The sequence below is a fragment of the Phyllostomus hastatus genome, unplaced genomic scaffold (genome assembly GCF_019186645.2).
Source record: "Phyllostomus hastatus isolate PE091 unplaced genomic scaffold, TTU_PhHast_1.1 phas_contig_86, whole genome shotgun sequence".
In the NCBI taxonomy this organism is placed as follows: Eukaryota; Metazoa; Chordata; class Mammalia; order Chiroptera; family Phyllostomidae; genus Phyllostomus; species Phyllostomus hastatus.
Window position 1 is genome coordinate 34,374,765 of NW_025333977.1, and position 24,349 is coordinate 34,399,113.

The window sequence follows — 24,349 nt, forward strand, 5'->3', positions numbered from 1 at the left end:
TGAGGTGGTAGATGTGGGCAAGGAAGTAGGCAGAAAGATGGAGACGGCGTTCTGCCGAAGTTCTAATGGAAAGAGTTTGTGAGTCCAGTTGGGGCTAAGAGTCAACGAGAAAACAACATGATTCAGGAATTGAGGATTAGACAGATCCTTGAGCTGTGAGTGCTGATGGGCATTTTCAGGCAGCAGAGGGGGCAGGTTTCAGGCAGACCTCGCTCGCCTGATGTCTACCCGGGTCAGGCCACGTGAGGATGACTGATGAGTCATGGACCGGTGGGTTCAGTTCTGCGCCACATTTTAAGAATGCCGTTGACAAACCAGAGCTTGACCAGAGTGTGTGTTTAAGCCTGCCTTATGGGAAACAGTGTAGTAATCGGAAAATTTGAGCTTGGGGGACATTTCAGAGGAGATGTGGTAGTACCTCCAAATACTTGGAGGCTGATTGTGTAGAATCGGTTTTCCACTGGTCAGCTGTCCTGGTCAGCCACAGAGAGCAGAAGGGGTGTAGGGAGGGATTTGTTGAAGGCTGGCTTACTTTGGCCTCACGACTGTGGTGGGAAAGGGGAAGAAGTAGGTTTGATGCTGAAATTTCCCTGGCAGTCTAAAGGTGCCTTTTGTGCAGGAAGGAAGCCTTTCTAAGTCACCCTCAGCAGCTGGGTGGCCATTCTGAGGCAGCGGGTGAACGCTCCAGTACCGGGAGTGTTCACAAAGAGGCTGGGCAGCCAGGGATTCTCGGTGGGAAGTTGAATCAGGTAACTCTTTTGAGACTGCTTCCATCTACCCAATATTACCTTCCAAACATATCTGAAATTTAACTACTTCTTACTACCCGCAATGCTTCTACCCTGGTGCAACTTATCATCACTTCTGGTCTTGCTGATTTCAATAACCTCCTACCTAGTATCCCTGCTTGCACCCCTGCAGTCTAGACAGCACAGAGGCTAGAGCGAGCCTGTTATATAACCAGGTCAATCATGTCACTCCCTTGCTCAAAATCTCCAATAGTTCTCCACTTATCCAGACTAAAAAGCTAACCCTTTCAATCACCTCAAAGGCTTGATAATACTTTGCAAACTTTGTCTACCCTTCATCCTACTTCTGCTCTGATCTCATCTCCAATTACTGACTCACTCTGACCTCACCTTGAACTCTCTGCTACAGTCACTCTGGAATCCTAGTTAATATGCTAACATTCCAGGCACCTCTCAGGACCTTTGCACTCTCTGTTGCCTCTCCTGGAAGGCACTTCCTGTAGACTTAGTATTTCCTCGTGACTTACAGTCCCTCACCTCCTTCAAGTCTCTGTCAGATGTCCCCCATCAGGGAGACCTCCCTCAGCTCCTCTAGCTAAAAGTGTAGCGACCTCCAACACTTCCTTTCCCTCCTTTATTTTCCTTTTAGCACACACCTCTAGCACACATTTTACTATGTTTTTCAGTGTGTGTGTTTGCACTAGAATGAACGCTTCATGTGGGCTGCTTTTTCTCTTTGTCCGTTGGCTCACTGCTATATCCCTAGTGTTTAGCACATAGCAGATAGTTAATAAACATATGTCGACCAAATGCTTGAGAGCCTGTGATTCTTTGGTTGTTCCCTTGCATGACATAAAGCACAGCATTGCACTGTGGCTATAGGGCTCCCATAAAGACACTCGGGGGTTTGGAGGGCACTGGGATAGATGGTTTAGTTGGTATAGTGGACTTGTTCCTTTTCTCCTCCCCTCTGTTCTGACTCGGCCCTATGCACCCCAACCTCAGAGCCTTTCTGTCAGTGAGTCCCTTCTTTAACAGTGCCAGCCATGAAGACAAGGCCTGCATGACTCTTTTGCCTTCTCCCCTCTCTGCCTTATTCTTTTTCTATCCTTCCTGTCACTCCACGATCTCTGACCTATCCCTGCCTATTCCTGCCGGAGAGAAAGAGGGGTGAGTCTCAGGCTTTTTCAGGTGCAATGAGATAAGATCAGGTGTTCAGAGCAAACAGAACCAAACTCCTAAAGTTAGTGCCCTGGAGTATGAGAGGATGGCAAGGGCGACACCAGAGCGCACCTGCAGTTACCTGCCCTCCTCCTGCCCTCCTGCCCTGGTCTTGCTGCCTCTCCCAGCTCCTCCCCTCTGCTCCTGGACTGCAGCAGGAAATTGCAGGAAGAAGTTCTGAACCCATTAGGAAATTAAACTAGATAAGATACTAAAGCATCTCCCCATTCTGAGATTTTTATAATCCTGAGCTTCTGGAATCAAAAGGCAAGTTGGAGTTCACGCTCCTCCAGGCTGGCTCTTTGGAAATAGAAGGTGGGGGTTCTACTCATTTCTGCAGCCTGTGTTGAGACATTGCTATTCTTATAAAGATAGGACTCTTACAAAGAATTTTCAGACTCTTCCTCCATCTGTTCCTTTCTTCCCCAGCCTTTCGTGGATACAGAAGGGATATTTGAAGAGCTTACCACTTGATCCAGAAGACCGTTCTCATCTGAATCGTAGAGACGGAACATGACTGCAAGAAACACAGAGGTGAGGCTTGAGGCGTCCTCCAGGCACCAGGGACTGGCTGAAGCTTTGCTGCTGCCAGTTTTAGATCAGTTTTGACCATCACTGGGGCAAAGACTATTGCAGCCAGCTCTCCCACCCTCCAAAGGCACAGTCTGACTTCTTTCAAGAGAAGTAGGGAGAGGGAGGAGAACCAAGCCACCTGGCTTCTGGGACTGACGAGATCCATGTCATGAGAGTGATTCCCTATAGAGCATTCAGACCTCTCAGCATCAGTGGAACGCAACTCAAAGCATGCCTAGCTGGTGGTGGGGCAGGGGCACCAGAAGTATAGATGGAGCATTGCTTTTGTTGCACACAAAAGGGTGTGGAGTGAGGCTGATTCAAATCTTGGCTCTGCCCTACCACCTCTAGGGAGCCAACTAAGTCATTTAGGCTCAGTTTTGTCATCTGTAAGATGGAGCTTATAATGGGTTCTTTGTCTTAGATTTTTAAAAGTGAGGAATAAAATGTAAATTACATGCCTAATCTACAGTGCTTGGAATATAGAAAGCACATAGCAGATGTTATTTATTTTTATTTTATTTCATTAATAAACATTTATAAATGGCATTTAATAGGTACAAGTCACTTTATCATTATCAGTTATTTAATCCTTTGTAATGCTATGAAGTAGTTTCTATTATAGAAATTATTGTATTTCTTTTTCTAAAAGAAGAGCATGTCGACGTGGTATTCACAAATATCCTCTATCATGTTCTAGTAGTAGAGAGGTGATATAGGATAAAGAAGATTTGGGAGAGACATTTGAGCAAAGGACTAAATGTTCATTTATGGGACCTGAAAACTTGCACTCTGTTCACCTGAAAGGTGGAGAGCCTGCCTGCGGTCTCGGAAGGAGGCAGGGTGGGGGCAGAGCCCAGTATGTCTTCATTTTCCTCCCCTTCTGTAGCACCATTGCTCATGCGGCTTTCTCTGCGAGCCTCCCCTGACCCCCTTCCCCTACAGCCACTCTGTATCTCTCAGCATGCGCCCGCAGGGTCACAGCACTCCTGTGAAGTTGCCCTCGGGCTGTCACATCCTTCTACCTGTTGTAATGTCTCTGCAGCTCTTGTTTGTTCAGTGGGGCGTCCCTGGTTTGAGGTTAAGTGGTTTAGAGTAGGGTCATGGGCTTCTGATTCTTTGTGAGTCCTCAGAATGTCCTGGTCAGAGGCACACAGCATATAAGGCTGACTCGCCAGACCGATGGTTGAATGATGTGCAGAAGGACAAATGCCATATGATTGATCTCATGTATATGTGGAATCTAATGAACAAAATAAACTGACAGACAAAACAGAACCAGAGGCATGGATACATGGAACAGACTGATATATCTCAGAGGGAGGGGTTTCAGGGGGACTGAATAAAAGAAGGTGAAGACATTAGCCAAACAACATATAGGCATAGCCCACGGACACAGACAATGGTGTGGTGATAGCCAGAGGAGGGGCCGAGGGGCTGGGTGGAGGTGGGCAAAGGTGGGGAGAAATGGGGGACATCTGTAACAGTGCCAACAATGTTTAAAAAACAAAGAAGGACAGATTTCCCACTATGTTGCTCCCGGACCCTCAGTAGGGGAGACTCTAACACAGAGCTCTCTTAGTCCTACTGTGTGTGAAGGGTAGAAGCAGAAAGTGTGAGTAAGCATCCTATCTTTTAGCATCCTGGCCTGGGACAAGTCATCCTGTGCTTTCTTACATTTTCAATGAGAATAATTAAATCCACCTTCTAGGGCTATTATGCCGTTGACATGAGATGATCCACTGAAAGTGCTCAGCACATATAAGGTGTTCAATGATGAGAGTTGTTGTTGTTTTACTGCATTGGTGACCAGTGGGATTTCAGGCAATTATTTCCAAAAAGATATATGTTTGGTCATTAAAAAGAATAGCTTAACTTGTTTTTAATTATTAAAGTCAAGGGAGAATTTAAATTTGTTTGGTTTAATTATAAAAAAGAAAAAGAGATGAAAACTTTACAGGACAAATGACCAAGTTTCTGCAACAAAAAATTGCAAGGAAAAAAAATAAGCAAAAGATGAAAAGAAACTGAAGAGACATAATGATTGATGGCAATGCCTGGACAATATTGGCTACTGACTCAAAAAGTTAAAAATATGTAAGATAATTGGGAAAATGTGATATTGGCCCAAATATTTAATGATAGTAAGGGATCCTTTTCTTTAGATGTGATAATGGTATTGTGGTTATATTGAAGAACAAGTCATATTTCAGAGGCACATACTGAAATATTTACAGATCATAAATTATATGAGGTCTAGATTTTGCTTCAAAGTAATCTGGGCCAGAGGGAATGTGTGGGAGGTAGAAATAAGCCATGACTGACAGGAAACTGGTAATTGTTGAAGATGGCTAATAGGAACATTTAAGTCCATTGGACTCTCTACTTTTATCTATATTTGCAATTTTCTATAATACAAAGTTTTGCCATAGATGATGTCCTTGCCTTGGCATTACAAGATGAGTCTGAGAGCCACTGATGTGAGTGCCACACCCTCATTGGGAGTTACGAACAAATATAGAGTCTGCAACTCAAAATCCAGCTGAATAGTGGAAATAATTTGACATTTCACTTTTAACATTAGCCAGAAGGAACAGAAATCTGCTACATTTGCTTCCAAATTAGTGTTTAAGACTTGCAACTGTTAACACCTCAAACCTACAGGAATGATTTTAAGGTCAGTCAATGAGCAAAATTTCATCTGTTCTTGGCAAGTGTTAACCTTTGCCAGGCTTTTCCTTGCTGATGTTTGAATTTTGTTGATGTCTTACTAATTGCTGGAATTTTGACTTTTGCTATAACATGTATGTTTTCCCCTTAATGTCTGCTAAGGTCGTAAGAGGAGCCAGAACAATATACACATATTTTTAGCAAGGTCCTATCACCACCTGTTTTAAAAAGTTTTCCTTTAGGCTCACAGAGGCTGGTGAGACCGTCCCTGGAGTGAATCATCTGCAGGACTGTTTCAGTCACTGTGGGCTTTTCTTTCTGTCGCCAGCTATTATTTTCCTCCCGAACATACGCTTTTGAAACCTACTTTAGTAGCAGTGTGAAACCAAGCTCAGCTCCCTTAATGCACTAGCCCTCTTTCTCTAGAGGCCAGCAAATTGTGGGCGAAAAAAATGACAATATGGTTTAACAAGGTGGAGGCTGATTAGATCTCAAGAAAAAATTCCTCATAGTAATGGAGTTTCTTGGGCACAGAATATGGGAAGGAAGACAGATGCTGTATATCTTCCCTTGAAAAATCTAAGAGGAGGCAGCAGCTTCCTGGTTCTAGGCCCTCAGGAATTCCTGCCGGCAAAGGAGGGGAGTCTTGAAGTGCTGTGGAGATCTGTTCCTTTCTAAATCCTGGTTCTCAATGCCAAGGTCTCAGATGTACTTCCCACTCTCTCTGCCTCTGCTATTGTGCCCCAGGGTGGATTCTAGGAAATGTTCCTTTCATTGCTGAAGACGAGGCAGAAAAACCTCCCCGAAGGAGGCAGGACCCCTACCCATGGCACCAGAACAATCTCTGGCATGTTCACAATGATGGGCAGAACACTAGATCTTCTTCCTGGAAAAAGTTGCAGCCCTTGACACACCGACTACTTACACTCGAGCTTATCCTGAGGCCTGCCTGTCTCCAGCAGGGACAGGTAGCACACCACATCCTTCAGGGGCACAGTGGGGCCATCTGAGTCTGAGGACCGGGCAGCAGTGTTTCCCAGGGCAGTGGCAGCCACTAGGTCCTTAGCTGGCACCTGCTTCTCGGTGATCTTTGACTCTGTAATAGGCAAGAGGAAAGCATTCAAGGACTTACGTATAGTGAATATTAAATCCTTTTCACGGCGGAGGCAAGAAGTTCATATGTGTCTTTGAAAACATTGGATACATAAATATGATCAAATCAGTGGCAACCAGAAATCCAGTTCATGGGGTTTATGCCCTGAATGGACTTCATGCTGACTATTTTAAATGTTTATACCTTTGGAAGAAGTTCACCTATACTCTGTGAATTTTCAGAAAAGATGACAGTAATTTTTCATAATGTCAATAGCCAACAGATCAAAGTCACCCAATTTGTAAAGGTAATTTTGGCTTGGATTCCAAAATTCGGAGAATTGGTCATTTACCAATATATCTTTTCACAATTTTCTTCTCAAATACATTTAATGACAAATAAAAAGATGATTAGTCAAAAGAGAAAACTGGGATTGACATGTAATTAATTTCCAGAAACTAGAAAGAATTTCAACGAACTGCAAGCCGAATTAGTTGAATTAAGAAAATGCAGAGGTCGAGGGTATAATGGGACTAAATGGTAATGGAAAAAAATACAATAAAAAATTTTAAAAATGCACAAAATGGCTTACTGTACTACAGAAAGAAAGTGAGTTTTCCCTCTGAAGTTTTCCTTCTCATAGGTGGGAAAACACTCTGTCTCTTTCACATTCTTTGTCTTCTGGGCCAGAAATAGAAGGTTATTACTGACTGGAAAACTAGGTGTCTATATTTCACTGTGTGAATTATACTTTTCTGAGATACTCTGAGTGTTCTCTCTCTTCTCCCAACCTCTCTATATCTATGCACTCTAAAAACTATCTCTGAGTGTCCAGTGAGAGGGTGCAAGTCACAGAAAACACTAAAAAGGCCACAGCGAATGAGAATTCCTTCTGCTTGGGCAACAGGAAGAAGGTTGGAATGTTCAACCAATGGTCTGTCTTAGGTGATTCCAGAGCATGGCTCTTCCTTGCTGGGATAGGTCCCTCTCTGTGGTGTCTGCCTGGCCCTACGATCTTTCTTCTAATGAACGGAGACATCTAATTAAGACATCCATGAAAGATGGCCTCACAGGAAAAGGATTTTCTACTTTAAATCTTGAATCACAAAAGAAGATGAAAAAAAGGGCTCTGTACCTCCCTGGGCAACAGCCAGATAAATGGCCTTTCATGATTGACTGCAGGACACTGACACTCCCCATATACAAGCAAAAATCACTTCTCTAAGAGCAGGAAGTTGCTCTCAGACCCAGAATGATATAGATATTGCCAAGAAGCATGGTGGTCAAGTAAGTTAGCCAACTTCCATTATCGTCATCAATTATCTTTTCTCAAATATCGTGTAATGACAGCATCCCCAATAAGTCTTTCCTTGGTACCTCAGAAACTTTGGCCATAAAACAAATTATGGCCAGACAATGTGCTCACTCAGAGAAGGAAATGTAACTTCTCTCAGGTTCCTTTTGAAGTTCATGATGCTTGGACTAAGAGAGTCCATGCTGTATGGTCCAAGGCAACTCTCCATTCCCAGCCATGCTCTGCTTTCCATCCATACTGAGTTTCTGATCTCACCAGTCTTTCAGTTAAACATTGAAAGCTTGATGATCCATTTTTGTTATGATGAGAAAAAAAAAGATTTGAACTACATCTAGTATCCACTGGGAGAAATTCTCTCACCCTAGCTCACTGTTACAATGAGCTCTGATTTATTTGTATTATCTCACATCTATCCTGCTTTATGTATGTTTGAAGACACAATAAAACTGTATTCTCTATTCCCCAGCCACATCCCAAACCAATGTGACTCAATCTTTATAGACAAAAATGAGTAGGCAATTAGGTCTGACTCTCTGACTGTTTGTATTTAAACTTCCAAGAGAACCTGGGAGGGAGAGAGTCCTCGAGAGCCCTTCCATGGGACTAGGATGCCCAACTGATGCACTTGGATACTGAAGGTGCAGACTGAAGGAGATCTTGGAAGTCCATGACGAGTTTAGAATAAAGTACTTACCTACCTGAAACTAATATAATATTGTATGTTAGCTGTAATTAGAAAGACAATTGAAAATTTAAAAAAATGCATTTCTAGAGAGTGGCCCGAAAAATAATTTTTTATATTTATTGAATATTTATTATGTTTCCGGCACTGTGCTAAGCATTTTGTACACATAACTCACTTAACCTCCACGCCAACACATTATCATCTCATGATATAGGTGGAGAAACTTTGGCACAGAGACTTGTAGGAAAGAGCAGGAGCTTTGAGATTGGACAATTCTGGATTGAATCCCCAGCTCTGCAGGTCATATAGTGACTTACAAACTTTCAAAGCCTCCGTTCCTTACTGTGTAAAGTGGTGTGATTGTGAAGGCTAAATAAAATATGCAATAAAGGAGGTGCCTGGCAAATAGATCTTCAAAACAATGTTAGCCGGCTTCCCTTGCTCCTCCTCCCAACTTATTCAAACCAGTGCACATGAATGTTGTTGGACGTCAACCAGGGCACGCTCTTGCCTTCTTGCCCTACCCCCCTCCAGCCATCCACTGGTAGAGTCATCTGTCCCTTAGCCCAGAACTGTCACCCAGCCTCAGAATCCCAGCACATTTGTGTGACAGGGCCCCCAGAGATGGAGGCAGATGGGATCTGCCCAGGGGCAAACAATTACATGGAGACAAAGCTGCTGCTTAGGTTTTCCTTCTCTGCCCCAAGAATGAGGTCTTCCTCATTCCTCCCTGAATCTTGTATTCCAAAGACTTACCTGTATCAGGGGCACAGGCCTCATCTGCTTTGGCAGCATTATCTTCATTCTGTATATCAGAATCTGAAGAACAAAGAGAAGGTTTAAAGGCCAGCCCATGTCTCCAGCTTCTTAGATGGGCATGTAGGGGGCCTTCCCCAAGGTCTGGATTGCTTGGGTTGTATCTGTGGCCCCATCAGGTGTCAGCTGGGCTCATGCTTACTTATTGCGGTTGGCTGTTTCTCCCCCATTATATCCCAAGTTCCCAGAAACAGTCATTGCACCTTACCCTCCCTCTGGCAGTCCCATGCCTGGGTGCAGAAGCTGACTGTGTTCCACCCACAGACTGGCAGTCTTTGTGAAAGGCTCTCTTCTCCCTGATGTACATGAATCTGTGCCTTCTCCTCCCCCGAGCCTCCCCTATGATTCTGAGTGGCAGAAATTATGCCCTTTATTATTCCTCTTACTGAGAGATCCATCAGACAAGGCTTCCTGTGAGGTATTATGAGGAAAGGAGTCCTGGCCTCCTGGTCCTCTGGTCCCCAGTCACAACCCACAGGTAAGTTACTATGCCTGTGGGAAGTGGGTTAGGGCTGTAAAAACCATCTTCCGTGCTGGAGAATGTTGGTCCATGTACCTGGGGCACCAGCCTCGCTGTTACTGGTCCCCTCCTTTGGGTGCTCAGGAATCTCCTCTCTGGGCTTCTGGCTGAAGGCCAGGAAGAGGTGCGTGCTCAGTGGCTGGGGAAGGTCCACCTCCAGGTATGCCTTCATGAACAGCTTGAAGACATCATAGCTAATTGTCTGAGAAGAGACAAAGAGAGGAAAATCAGTGGAGAGACTCAAAGGACAGAGAACAGGGAGAGAAGGAAAAGGAATCCGGGAGCTGGCAGGCAAGGAAAATGGAAAGGGAAGCGGAAGGAAGTGGAAGTGGAGTGGAAGTGGAGTGGCGGGGGCAGGAAGGAAAAGGCCAGGAGGTGACAGAGAACGGCAGGCACAGGGAGCAGGGAGGAGGATGTAAGGAAGAGAAAACAGCAGTGGCTGCATGTCAGGGCTTAGTGGGGCACGGAACCACAGGAGGCTTTCATAACCAGACATGCCTAAATTTAGGTAGAAAAGGGAGTGATGGAGAATGAGCGTTGAGAGTGGAGGCCCCAGACCCATGTGTGAGACTTGTCTCTAATGAGCAGGACTAGCTCAGTGCCCTGGAATCCTGGTTAAGATGAAGAAGCATGTAGTTGAAAACGCAATGGAAAGAAATGGCTCTTTTGCGATACGTCAGTTTTCTCCTCGTGCTTTGAGTAATGTAATTCCTGAGGATTTAGGTCCTGAAAAATAGGAAAAACCTGGAAGAGAAAAGTACAGGCTCCATCCTTTATGACTTTCATAATTCACCTTCCTGAACAAACCTCAAGATAACGCGGGAGGGTGTCTGGCTCTGCTGCTCTCAAAACATGTCCTTGTGAAGGTTTTAGGCACTGGGAGAAGAGCAGGAAGCCAAGGACAGAAGGTAGAACCAAGAAATATGCCAAAAAGTAGAATGTCTCCCTGCTGTATCTCCCCCAGTACTGCCTGGCTTCTGGGCCCAGGCTGGGAGCGACCAGCCAGAAGGGGCTGTGGCACTCAGCAAACACTCAACAGTTTGCGGTGAGTCATCACTGGCTCGTGCTTTGATGGCATCGCATTCTTCATCAAATCAGCAGATGCTCCTGGAAATCTCTTGAGGAAGCACTACTCCAAGATCTGCTGTGCAGTCTTTTGTGAATAATAACAGCCACGAAGATAAAATCCCTTGTTGGGAGCCTACTTGGCTCTCCCTCTAAAATGTTGATAGCGTTTAACCCCTTGTCTCTTCTGGAAGCTCTGGGAACTTTCCCAGAACCAGGAGCTGGCTTGCATGTATACCATCAGGCTTGAGCTACAAAGTCTTGACCCCATAGGGAAGTCACAAGGCAGTTTCTACTTAGCCCCAGGCTGGGCTGTTCTTCTCCTTTGCAGATTGGAGGAAGCTTCTTTTGGTTCAAGAGAGGTTAATGCAGGCTCTTACTAAATAAAAAGGTCTTTAAGCAAAGGGTGGACTCATGTTTCCTGTGACAGCTACCAATCTCTGTCTCTATCTCTATCTTTTCTGTACCTAAGTCTCTATGTCTCTATTTAATCCTCTTTTTGTCCATCTCTATCCCCATAACCTTATCGGCACAGACTGTGTCTTCCTCACATATCCTCCTCCTTTTTCCAAGTATGCAAGAGCAAAATCTTTTTCTCCTACTTTCCACCCACTGTGACCCTTGACCCCACTCTCCCTACCTCTGAGGGCATCTTCTAGAATTTCTACCTGCAAGCATGTTCAAGGTCACTATTCCAAAGAAATTGCTGGCTAGTAGAGCTACTATCCTGTCCTTACCTCCTTCTTCATTTTTCTCCAAATGGACCACATTAGGCTCCTCACCTTAATTTCATTCACTTTGGATTCTGATCCATCCCCTCTGAACCTGCCCTCTTGAAGGTCGCAGATTCAGTTGTTTCTTCTTAGATTTGACTAAGTAAATGCTGATGGCACTGTTATTAATTTATTTTAAAGGCTCTTTTTGCATTGCTTTTTCCTTTGCTCTATTTTAATTAAATACTGTTTTAAAATGTAGTTTTGAGTTCCAAAATGTCTTGCTAATTTTTTTTGGTCAGCTTCAAATTGAAAACTGCTAGCATAAAATATTTCTGAAAAATAGATTGTACTAAGTGATTTATGAACAGAAATTTCAGTTAAATAAAGTCTAATGTAATGCTTTTATAAAAACAAAGCTGAAAGATCACCAAACAAGATCACTGTGAGACTCAGGAGATCTCATGACTGGTTCCCCCCTTCTTGAAGCTCAGTTTCTTTTGCAGCAAATTATGAGTGCTGGACTAGGCGAACTCAAATTCTAAACTTCTATTAGCTTCCTCCCTAAATCAGCTCCTCTTTCTGACCCTGCAGTTCCTGTTAATGTCAATGATACCACTATTTTCCCAACATTGCATGCTCAGCTTTGAATTCCCAGTAGTCTGAGACTAGTTCTTGTCTCTCCCTTATGTCTACTGTGCTTTTGCAACGTCTGTCACATCCAACTCTGTTTGTGGCCATTGCCCATCTACCGGCACTCTGACAAGGGGGCCACTGACCCTGGTTTCAGACTTCTCTTGCATGCATCCTACCCGCACGTGGCTATGTCTCAAATGCTTCCTTGTCTTCACCTCCATCTACTCGTCCTCCCATCTATCCTTCTTTGCCAGGTTGACCTTCCTGAAGCAGAGTGCTTCCCTACTCAAAAATGTCCGTGGCTTCTAATTTGCTCATAGGAGATTTGAGATCAGTTGTCTCCAAATTTCTAAAATCATGTGTCCCTCCACAATATTTTAAGTATGCTTTCTCATTTATCTTTACTTATAAATTATATACATGTACTACTGTGGTCCTCTACTATAATTAAAAACATTTACAAAAGAGAAATTAGAAAGTAGAAATTAGATTAAATAAAAATCAATATAAATAGAAGGTCTAATGTGTAATGTTTCCAGAGTCCAATGGGTTATCCTGTGCATTCCCTAAATCCTCTGGGATTCATAGTCTTCCCATAATCCCACTTCAACCAAGATTTGTAGCTACTTCAAGTTCTGAGACCATTCTGGCCTTTTCTCCTATTAGTGCCTATGTACACCTTCACACTCTGTCTACACTGATTTCTGTGTTCTTTCCTGGCCAACCCTCCATGCACTTTACGCAAACTGCTTCCATCTCTACCCATTACAGTTCAAGCTATCCTTTAACGTCTGATGACACCTTTTCCAGAAAGCCTTGGATGATCTCCTCTGCCTGAATTACTATACTTTTGCACCTTGGTTCCTATTTTGGGACCCTCATATTTGCTGCCTTCTATGAATATATAATTTTCCAGGATATTGACTGTGTTCCTTGACTAGATCTAGAACTCCTGAAGGATAGTGAAATGCCTTATTTCATCTTTGTATCACCCACACTACCTATCATAGTGTTTCCTGATAGGTACTTTAATGAATGTTGGATTTTGAATTGGTACAGTTGATTGTCAATTATTGCAGGGTCCATTCGGTCAACACATATAAACTGAGTCTCCTAAGTATAAGACAGCATGGGACACCACTGGGGAACACACCAATGAATTAAGCATTAAGCATGGGTCCATACCTTCAAGAGACTCAGATATATATGGTAAAGGTATTGAAATAATTCTAAAACAAGGTCCATAGTGGCGAGTACCATAGGAAAAAACTGACACATTGTTTTGAGAACTTAAAAAACAATAATGACTGAACACATGTTCAATTGTTTATGTCCCCATCCTGTGGCACAGAATGGCATAGAATAAGCCCAGAAACGCAAAGCATTCAGTCAGAAGAGCTCAGAGGGGACTAGATCTCCCCAGGTCACTGAGGCTCTAGAAGTTCAGTGATTTGTCCCTGCCAGCTAGTGGTAGAGTAAAACCAGAAGCTGGATCTTCTGACTCCTAGTCCAGTGCTCCTGCTACTGTGTCTGTCACAGGTCCCAGTGCTGACATCATGTTCCCTGCCACATCCTCTAAACAGCCCAGTTTCAGTAGGCCAAGAGTTATGACTGTGTGCCATTGTTACAATGATATCTAGATTAAGAGTGAGTAAGTTCTTTATGAGGACAGATCAGGCTCAGAGTAGCTGGCTGGTAAATTTGTGATGGGTAGGGAGTGGCTGGGCACTATGTGCAAACCAGGTAACTAACCGCTATGAGGCACATTGGTAATTCTCTGAGCCCTGGAGTAACGTCATAGCCAGTGCCATTGTTCAGGCCTCGTTTTTTTTTCTCCAGAAACTGCAACTTTTGTGCAAGAACTAGTTAGGCAATTGTTGCTGCAAGCTGTGTAAAGAGAATGTGTTAATTCTTACACAGGTCAAGAAAGAGGGTGGAGCTAGATGGATAGTTTACCTTGTGTTGGGCACTTTACATACACCATCTCTCTTAAGTCTCAAAACAACAGTGGGAGGTGGGACTGTTACTGCCATTTGTGGATGAAAAAGATTCTGAGAACATAAATAACTTGTTCAAAGTCATAAAGCAGTGTCAGAACTGATTTGTGCCCAGGTGTGTCTGAGTTTCAGGTGCCACTAAGCCACCGTGTCCCCCTTGTTCCACTGCCCTTGTCCACTTCCTGACTGTCTTCAGCTGCACTCTGCTCTCTAAAAAATCACACAGTGCTGGTGGGCCGGGGTACGCTTGGTGTGGGCAGCCCTGCCACTCTGCAACCCCACCTCGCTTTCCTAGCAACCTGCCCCTTCCCACAGCTAACTGGTTTCTCAATGAGACATTTTAGCAGCAGTAAGCCATCAGGTTCAAGAGAAATTAAACACTGTTGTTTCCCTAACCCCATGCTGGGACATTACACCTACTAGAAGGCAGCCACACTGTGAGAGAGAATGAAATCAGAGTGGCAAAGCTTCCCTGGGACACCACCGTGTCAGGAGCACAAAGAGTGGGGGGCCAGCATGATGGAGGTGGGGGCGGCAGCGTGCTCATAACAACCAAGCTGCTCCCTGCTTCTGAAAGCTCCCGTGGCCTTCACACCCTGGGTGGCCCTGACCAAATTGTTCTCCTCCCACTTGTCAGCCTCAGGGCCGACAGGCTGATTAGCAGCCCCCGCCAGGCTTTGTTCCTATTTGGAGGTGGGGTGGGGGAGAGGGTGGGAGACAGGGAGTTCTTTGCTGGCTCTGCCATCTTCCCCACATGGCTCCTCCTTAGGAATGTTTTTGAAATGGTTATATTCTTAGTCTAGCTTAGGTTCCAGAAACCTTCCTCTGGCTCTCTTCTCTTGGTGATTGGTGCATTTTCATCCAAAGTCCCTCCCAGATGTACCTGGAAGGCATGAACTCTGTTGATTTCTTCCCAGTGCCCAAAAGAGAAGTTGAATGATGGGTTTGTTTGAAGGATAACAATATGAATAAACAAGTGGTCAGCCTTTCCTCAAGTTTATCCTGTTGATTAGTCACTTTTCCGCAACCGGCCCTCATAAAAGGACCCAGGACCAGGGAAGAGAGAGTTGAAGTTGGAAAACATTCTTGGAAACTAGGACACAAAGAGAATAGTAAATAATGGGTACCATTTAAAAAAAAGCATATAGTTATTCTTTAGAGAGAGGAGAAGGGAGGGAGAAAGAGAGGGAGAGAAATATTGATATCAGAGAAAAACATACATCGGTTGCCTATTGCATGTGTCCCAGCCGAGAACTGAACCAGTGACTGCTCACCTTGTAACTGGGAACCAAACCTGCAACCCAGACATGTGCCCTGATGGGGAATTGAATAGGAGACCCCTCTCCTTACAGGCTGATGCTCAACCAACTGAGCCACATCAGTCAGGGCCTGGTACTATTTTTTAGGTGTCCTATCTAATTGTTACACACTTTGTAAAAAATTATATCATTTAATCTACCATCTGCAAATTTCAAGATCTTTTGTGTTGTTGTTCTTAACTTTAGGTCACAGATGAAAAATTGAGGCTCAGACAAGTGAAATACTATTCGGGGCTACATCATTGGCTGGCAGCAGAGGTAGGAATCTAATCTAAAACCATGTAAATACAGGATCGTGGCTCTTAAACTTGACCCTGTCAGTAGGAAGTTAAGTTTTAAAGAGTAGAAACTGTGTTTTCTCATCTTCATATCTTCTGTAGTGTCCAGCACAGTGCCTGGATGTTCGAGATGACTTGAATATGAAGGTGGGGGAGGTCTTGCATTCATTTATTTATCCAACACTTATTTATTGAGTGCCTGTTATGTGTCTCATACTTTCCTGGGCCCTTATGATATAGCAGTGAACAAAAATATTCTAGTGGGAGACATAGACAAATGAGTAAGTTATATAGTGTGACAGATGGTGAGAAGTACTAGGAAGAAAATAAGGCAGAGCTGGGGGATAGAGAAGGTGATATTCACTTAGAAAATAATTTGAGCCAACACTTGAAGGAAGTGAGAAAATGAATAATATAGAAGTCTGGGGGAGGAACATTCTAGGAAGAGGCAAAAGCAAGTGTAAAGTGCTGAGGACCTTGGCTTGTTTGATAACATCAAGGGACTAATATGGCTGGAAGGGAATGAGAGAAGGAGAGTAGCAAGAGATGGGGTCTGAGCATAGGGAGGATGTGCAGATTGTAATGACCTCGACTTTTATTCTGAGCAGGTGGTGGGGGAAACCATGAGAGGTTGTTGAGCAGAGCAGTAAAATGACCTGACTTAAGTATTAACGAATTGCTCAGGATGAGTGTGAAGACTAGACTTTAAAAATTGAGAGCAGAAACAGGTAGCCCAGTTAGGAGACTAGAGCAATAATCTGGGCAAAATACAGTGATGACTCAGGTCAGAGTGGTAGCACTGCAAGTGGTGAGATGCAGCTAGATTTTGGATATATTTTAAAGGTAGAAATGACAGTGTTTGCTGATCAATTGGATGTGGGATGTGAGAAAAAGAGAAAAGTCAATGACAATGCCATAGTATTAGGTTGAATAGCTTGAAAAATGGAGTTGTCACTTACTGAAATGGGAAGACTGCTAGTAAAACCAGGTTTTGTAGAGAAAGATCAAGGAGCTCAGTCTAGTGCATATTAAGTTTGAGATGCTTATTTGATTTTTAAACCAGGAGGGAAACCAGGAGAGTGTGGTAGCCTGAAAACCAAGTGAAGAAAGTGGAGGAGGATTTGACCATCCATGTCCAATGTTGTTGAGTAAAGTGGCTATTGAATTTAGCCACATGGAGATCCTTGGTATATAGACTAATGGTTTCAGTGGAGTGGTAGGGGCTACATGCTGACTGCAGAGCTTTCAAAAATGTGGGGAGAAGAGAAATTGGAGGCAGTGAGTATAGACAAATCTTTTACACAGCTTTGCTATAAAGGGCAGGAGAGAAATGAGATGGTAGTGGATGTGGAAGTGGAAACAGGAGAAAATTTTAATTGTAGGAGAAATGTCTATATGTTGACTAGAAAAATCAAATATATAGAAGAAAACTGATGTGAAGGAAATAGAAATAGGTAGATAGATAGAAGTGTCGCTGAAGCGATACTTGCCAAGAGACCAAAAGAAGATGGAATTCAGTGCACAAGTGAAGGGACTAGAATTAAGAGCATGAAGATTTCATTCTTAGTTACAGGAGAAAATGTATGTGAGTGGGTGAAAATCTTGTGGAAGGTCTCTTCTGTTTCCAGGTTTCCAGTGAAGTGAAAAACACAGTGATCAGCTGAACATGAAGAGGGGAGGGAGAGTGAGAGATTTGAAAAGAGAGAAAGCATGATGTAGTCTTCTAGGAGAGAGAGAGAGGGTGAATGGACGTGGGAAATGTATAATTCCAGGTAACCAATGGTTCATTTGAGAAAGGAGAAAATATGTTGAGAAACAAGATCTTCAAAGTGAGGAAGCTTCCAAGAGAAAAACAAATTATGGAAAGGCTAGAACATGGAGTTTTTAAAGGCTTGAAATGGAAATTTTCTTACCTCATGCAATTCATATTGTTTGAGGCTTCCACTCTCATTAAATTCAGACAAGACGTCCTTTATCTTCTTGGGAGAATCTGTAGAGACATAGTCCACATGTGAAACACTGGTGCAGAGCTAATGGGAGATGGGCCAAGTAAATTCTCCCTGCCTAACCTTTGCTGTAGTGGAACAGCCCCTCATTCCTAGGATCATATGGATATGTGTCACCCTTCTGTTCTTCCCTCTCCTTTCCTTTTTTCAGTATATTCTCTCTCTTGCTGGATGAACCATCTTACTAAAACACAAATCTACTCAGGTCATGTCCCTGCTCAAAACGCTTCAATGGCTCTCAGTTTTTCTAGGATAAAGTGTAACCCCCTTATCTTGATATACAGGTACTTGGTAATCTGACCTAGTCTATTTCTTAACTCTGACCTTAGCCTTCCAATCACCTCACTTTTCAGCCACATCAAAACACATTTCCAGAAATCCCTGAATAAATCGTGTACTCTTCATGGTGTTTCTTCTCTGTTTTGCAAACTTCACTCAATTCTCAGTGCCCAGCTTAAATATCCACCTTCTCTGTAAAGTCTTCCTTTACCAGTCAATCAGTCATCCCCTTCCTTGGTTCTCATGTGACTTGTATATAACCATAATAGCATTTGTCATATAGTGTTATTATTACCTTGTCTACCTTGCCCATCTCCTCGCTTATTTCTACATTGATAGCTGCAATAAGCTAGAGTGTCTTTGTCTAAGATACCAGAAACATCTGAACAAAAAACTTAAAACATTTAAATTTTTGTTAAATAGAATGGGTGGGCATTAAGCTGTGTGAGACTCTGTCCTTGGTGCTGAAACAGAAACTAAGAAGATTCTTGAAAAATATTGGTTTAGGAAATTCTGCTTTTCATAGAAAATAAATTAGAAACTACTGGAGAAAATAGTGGATTCTTTGGTGGGGGGCAGGCTTATAAGACAATTAAGAGTCAGGAAAAGAGGGTCTCTAATTTTTATTAGAAAGACACCCTGAATACATCAGTGTTGATACCAACACTCTAGACATTGAAGAAGACCAGGCTTTCTGAGTTCTCCATTTCATAATATTCTGGATGATTGAGAGCCTTTTAAGTTTCATTAATGCCACCATTTAGACATGTGGGCAAAGGCAATGCCATTAAAAGGTGACACAGTGTTCCTTGGTGTTCAGGTTCTTTGTAGAGGGGACTATGGTCTCTTAGGCCCACGTGAAATGCACGTGCTCGTGGGCTGGGCTGTTCTCCATGGCATTGCTGACTTGGATTCAATCAAGCACAAGTTATAATCATTTCAAGATTGAGACATATTGAAATGCCACAGGAAAATGCTGCTGATGCCTAAAAATGGACATTTCTCTCTGAAATTCAAAACAGATGTTGAAAAACTAATAGTTCTGTGAGTGAAATCCAGGCAGCAGATGCCATCAGTTTGAGCTGTTTCCATTCAATTCACAGAACACTATAGAGAATAGGATGCTGTGAGTACTGTTCATGGATTAGCTGAGGAGATGACCTGAACCACTGTGGTAATTAACAATAGCTTCCTTTTATTGGAGACCTTTACTACATATTCTCATATAATATACCCTACCATTCCATTAAAATTTGGTAATATTTTCTTCAATTTACTTATGAAAAATCTGAAATAAAAAAAAATAAGTGACTTTTCAAGGCATTGTCTGTGGGAGTGGGGGGTGGGATGGGTGGAGGAAGACAAGGGGGAAAGATTGGAACAACTGTAATAGAATAACAATGAAAAAATCTTTAAAAAGCCAATATTACTTTCCCTTAAGCACTGTTCATTATTACTGCTCAAACACTTGCTAACACAAGGAAAAGTGTAATTAATGCTATAGCGATAATATGAAGCTCTAGGAAGCATGGGCTGGAAGAAGTAAAATAAGTGGGGAGGAAGTCAAATTAGGATGGGAGTGGTGTTGGAGTGGAGACTTGGGTTGCCCCATAAAGATGTTATCATCTGAGTTATCACTGGGCTGCAAAGAATGCATAAGGTTTTGAAAGGCAGGCATAAAGTGAAGAGGGTATTTTCAGAAGGAACAGGGTGGACAAATGTGGAGATGAGTACCACAGAACATTTGAGAAAAGTGAAAACCAGAGAGTAGTTTGTGGCCAGATTTGTGGGGGCCAGATCTGAATGCCAAGTTAAGATCATTGATTTGAAATTGTTAAAAAATTTTGGGTAGTGGAATAACATAACTGGGTCTCTGTTTTCTAAAGGTCACTCTGGCAACCAAATGGAAGAGTTTAGAACTAGGCCAGAGCTCAGTTAATGCCATACACAAATTATATTCAAATTATTCTATGAGCAGCTTAGTTATTTTTTAAAAGCCCTTATTTTTAGAATATATTTTAGTGGGAGATTTTCAGCTCAGCCGGAGTGGCCAAACTGAAAAAAAAATGAAAGTGCATTTTGGAACAGGAGCCCTCCTGGTGTGGCTTCTGCAAGAATAGTATAGAGCATCATTCTGATTGAGAACCAAGAGAGTAATTTCATTTGAATTTATACTCTTTTGATTATTGTCACATTTTTGAGATTCCACAGTTCATCCTAGCAAAAATCCTTTGGTTCTCAATACTATGGATCTAATCTTGCTTTATATTTAAATGCATAAGATATATATCTATACGTAGATATACATTGATATGTATAGATTGCACACACCCCAACACATACATGCATATATGTATATATACACACACATTATACACACATATTCATCATATGTTTACATCCAAGTGAACAAGTTTTAAAAAGAGAAACTAAGTATTTATTTTAAAATTTCTGATTAGTATCTTAAAATTAAATAGCAAACAATGCAAGAAATTGCTAGCTCCTAGATTTCCCTGAGGGGTCTTCCTCACTCCACATTTACTTGTTCTATGGGCTTTTATGAGCTCACAGAACCAAGGCCTTTTCCTTTTGAAAAAGAGAGACGATCTAATTCTCAAATATGACACCCATTACTTTCTCCTCAGATGTTCTTTGATACTTTATTGCAGTGGCTGGTGTGGAGTGGATTGAGTGCCCGTCTGTGAATCAAAGGTCGCCGGTTTGATTCCCAGTCAGGGGACATGCCTGGGTGCGGGCCAGGTATCATCCAATAGGTGGTGCTCGAGAGGCAACCACACATTGATATTCTCTCCCTCTCTTTCTCCCTCCCTTTCCCCCTCTAAAAATAAATAAATAAAATATTTTAAAAAAATGTCATTTTTAAAAAAATGATCTTTAGAGAGAGAGGAATGGTGTGGGGAGAGAGGGAGAGGGAGAGAGAGAGAATGAGAGAGAAAACCATCGGTTTGTTGTTCCACCCATCCATGCACTCCTTGATTGGTTGTGTCCTGACGGGGGATCAAACCTACCACCTCGATGTATCAGGATGACGTTCTAATCAACTGAGCCACCTGCCAGGGCCTCAGAGTTTTCTTCTCAACAGATTCCTGGGTTGGGTTTCTCTCTCCTGGGGAATAAGTGGGCACTACTCCATTTTGTTTTGTCTTAATGAGGGGCTTCTTCAGTGCATTCCCTGATCTTACCTCAGGCACCATCTGTGGGCCCAGTAGCACAAGCTCAGCAGAGAACTCCCAGTCAAAGCCTGTATTACAACACCACCACCACACTCAGAGGGGATCAAGTTCTGTTTCTAAATGTCCATCATCCTTGGCAACAATTCCTATTTTGTTGAATGGTTAGACATTATCCTAGTCACCTTATATATTTTATTTAATGAACACAATGACTTTCTAGTGTGATAAATATCCCTATTTAGAGAATAAGAAACTGAGCTTTGTAGAATTTAAATGACTCTTTTTTGAAGGGCACACAGCTAGTGAGTGGGTGACTCTGATTTTTAACGTATCTAACAATGTGACTGGATTCACTGTCTGGATTCAGGTGCTGGGTCCTGGATTCACTGGACACATGAACACTGGGAAACGAGAAAAATAAGGCCCTTCCTTTATGACAGTGGCTCTCAAACCTGGCTGCATGTTATAACACACTGAAACCAGGTCTCATCCAGACCAGTGAAGTCAGACTCTTTGGGGAACCCAGGAATCAGTATACTTGGAAGCACCCTGCGGGTACCGATGTACAGTCAAGGTTCAGAACTGCTGTTCGATGAATGGGTTTTTATTAGGAGACATGAAGAATGCCTTAAGCAGCTGAACATTTTGGATAATTCTGTAAAAGGAAAAAATGTTTTTCACTCTGCTAAATCTAAAACCACCACGAGTGGCAGACATCCCCTGTTGTTTAGGTGGATAACACAAAGAACTCCACCCAACAGGTCATCCGACTCAGATGCTTGGCACGGTGGGGATATGTTTTCCATTAGCTCAGCCTGGCAGGACTGTTGGCATGCAGTTTTAGCCCAACTCAGGGGTGTAAAAGGCTTTTCTCTGTGATCAGGGTCACTGGTGGTAACAAATACCCAAGGAAGTTTCAATCCAAAATTGTCTCTTTATGCTCTATGTGCCAAGAATTCTGGGACCTTAACCAAGCACTCACTCTTAGTGTTTGAGCAAATTCAAAGCCCTTTTAAGGAGAAAATTTGGCCCTATTGACAGGCACCTTTGCTGCCTCGTTTGTGTGGGACAGGGATGCTCTCGTCTGAACATGCAGACAAATCAGGAGCTTCAGTGTCTATAGTTTATGTACTGCCTAAACTAGAACCAAAGTTTATGGACCATCTTCCAGTTAAGAACACTGAATATCTGAGCCCTAGTCAGACCACTAAACTTTGAAATAACTATAAATCAACATTTTCAAAAAGTGAATCTGAAAACCCACAGATGAGAGTGGAATTCTAAGGTAGTCTGATAACTCTCCATTCCTCAAAGTTCCCTGAGAGCCTCTCCAACCATAACATGCATCTGAATTGCCTGGAGATCAGGTTTAAAGCAGGTTCTGATTCAGTAGGTCTGGGTCAGGGCCTGAGATTCTGCACTTCAAATAAGAACCTAGGTAACATTGATTATGTCCAATAGGTGCACGGACCTCACTTTTGATGAGCAGACTTTAGGTAACCTTCCTGTATATCTGAGGCTGACTAGTAAGGCTTGCCTATGACAACATGGGAAAAAAACCAACAAAAATACAAAAATAAACAAACATGATGATGAGGCTAGATATTTTACAGATTGAGAAGACCATAAATGGCTCTCAGCCCTTGGAGGGAAAGACACAGAGAGAGGGGGAAGGAAAGTTGGCACATGAGGAGAAACAAATGACTAGACTTTCCTTTTTCTGATGAAGGTTCAGATATATAGGTTTTCTAAGTATTCCAGGGAGCCAAGAACACAGTGAGATGCACAAAAGCAAGAAGGAGGATTTTCAGGGGCCCTGGAAAAACGGAGATGCCAGGCCCAAGAGCGCTGCATCAGCAGGCCCACCTTTTCAGCCAGGTTGAATCGGGCCCCAGAGCAGAATATGAGGAGCATGTGTGAGAAGATCCAGTTTCTAGGCATCAGTCCATTCTTCCAGTTACACTTCTTTTCCAGTTCACTGTTTCTCCCCAGCCTGTAGCCCATTTCCTGGCATAAAACTGATGTTCCATAAAGATTTATGGAATGAATGAGGGCTAGAAAAGGGATGGGGCTCGCCATGCTTGTCCTATTTGCCCAGGGGCACAGAGAGAAAAGGTAGGCCAGCAGTTGTCTACCTTGGCTGCATGTTGGAATACCTGAGGAGCTTTCAACACTACTAATGTCAGAGTCTGATGCCTATGGGTTATAACAAAATGGTGCAAGGGTGCAGGGCTGTATGGGGTTTGGGCATCAGAAGTGTTTAAAGCCTCCCAGGTATCTCCAATGTGCTGTTTAAGGTTGAGGACCACCGAGACTCACTGAGTTAATGACTGGCAGGAAACCTGTGGAAGTGCTGGCTCTGCCACAGTACTGTATGGAGAATAAGAGAAAAAGACTTCACACTGAAGCAGAGGGAATTTGGGCCAAAAACCCTCTTTGGGATACTAAGATTTTCTGATTTACCATAAATGATCTGAATGGCTGGTATGGCTTGTTTGTATGAGTAAAATTTGTATTGTCAGCTTGTAAAATTTCCCACCTTTCTCCAAATAATTTGGCCTCATGAATCATATTCCAAATGAAGGTGGAGGAATGGATCAGACAACTGGTACTTTCTTGCAACTAAAAGTGTGGTCCTTGGACCAGCAGCATCAGCATCGCTTGGGAGCTTGTTCAAGATGTAGAGTCTCAAAACTACCCCAAACCTGCTGATTCAGAAACTGTACTTTAACAAGGTCTCTGGGAGATTCATGGGCATGTTCATATCTGACAGCCATTGCTCCATAGAAGTCTCTCCCTGTGCACAGAGTCTGTGGGCAGAGGCCAGTTATCAATACTGGAAAGAAGGCCAGTTGTGTTGAAAGAGATGTGGGAAGAGCCCTTTATGGGCCCAGGACCCCATGAACATTTGACTAACTCATACCCTCCTGCAAATTCAGTAGCAAAGTTTCAAGGAAGCTTACTTACAGCCTTCCATTGTTCTATAAATCAGTCCTAAACATTTTCGCTGACGCCCATATTAACATTGACAGGTCTGAATTTTGAGCTGTAAATTACATACATTTTAAAGTCAGAAACTTTGCCTTGCCTTGATATGATTTGAATAAAATATATTTCTGAATAGCACAATTTACAGATTCATTCTCTTTAAATGTTTGTTAAAATGTTGCTTTATTATAATTTAATTGATGTGTGTGTTTATATATATATATATATTTTT

The 24,349-nt window shown here is 42.8% G+C and overlaps 1 protein-coding gene across 7 annotated transcripts in view; it reads right to left on the reverse strand.

Moving 5' to 3' along the window:
* Positions 1-24,349, reverse strand: part of DGKG (diacylglycerol kinase gamma) — a 191,480-nt gene that overhangs the window by 125,320 nt on the left and 41,811 nt on the right. For all 7 annotated transcript variants that reach the window (XR_006787179.1, XR_006787181.1, XR_006787180.1 and 4 more), the window contains exons 3-7: positions 17,564-17,640; positions 9,679-9,844; positions 9,063-9,125; positions 6,139-6,309; positions 2,438-2,487 (exon numbers count right to left, since the gene is read on the reverse strand). Coding sequence is in view for 1 of the 7 variants with exons in the window: in XM_045851421.1 (XP_045707377.1) it covers positions 2,438-2,487; positions 6,139-6,309; positions 9,063-9,125; positions 9,679-9,844; positions 17,564-17,640 (527 nt within the window). In the remaining 6 variants the exon portion in view is untranslated. The remainder of the gene's footprint in view (positions 1-2,437; positions 2,488-6,138; positions 6,310-9,062; positions 9,126-9,678; positions 9,845-17,563; positions 17,641-24,349) is intronic.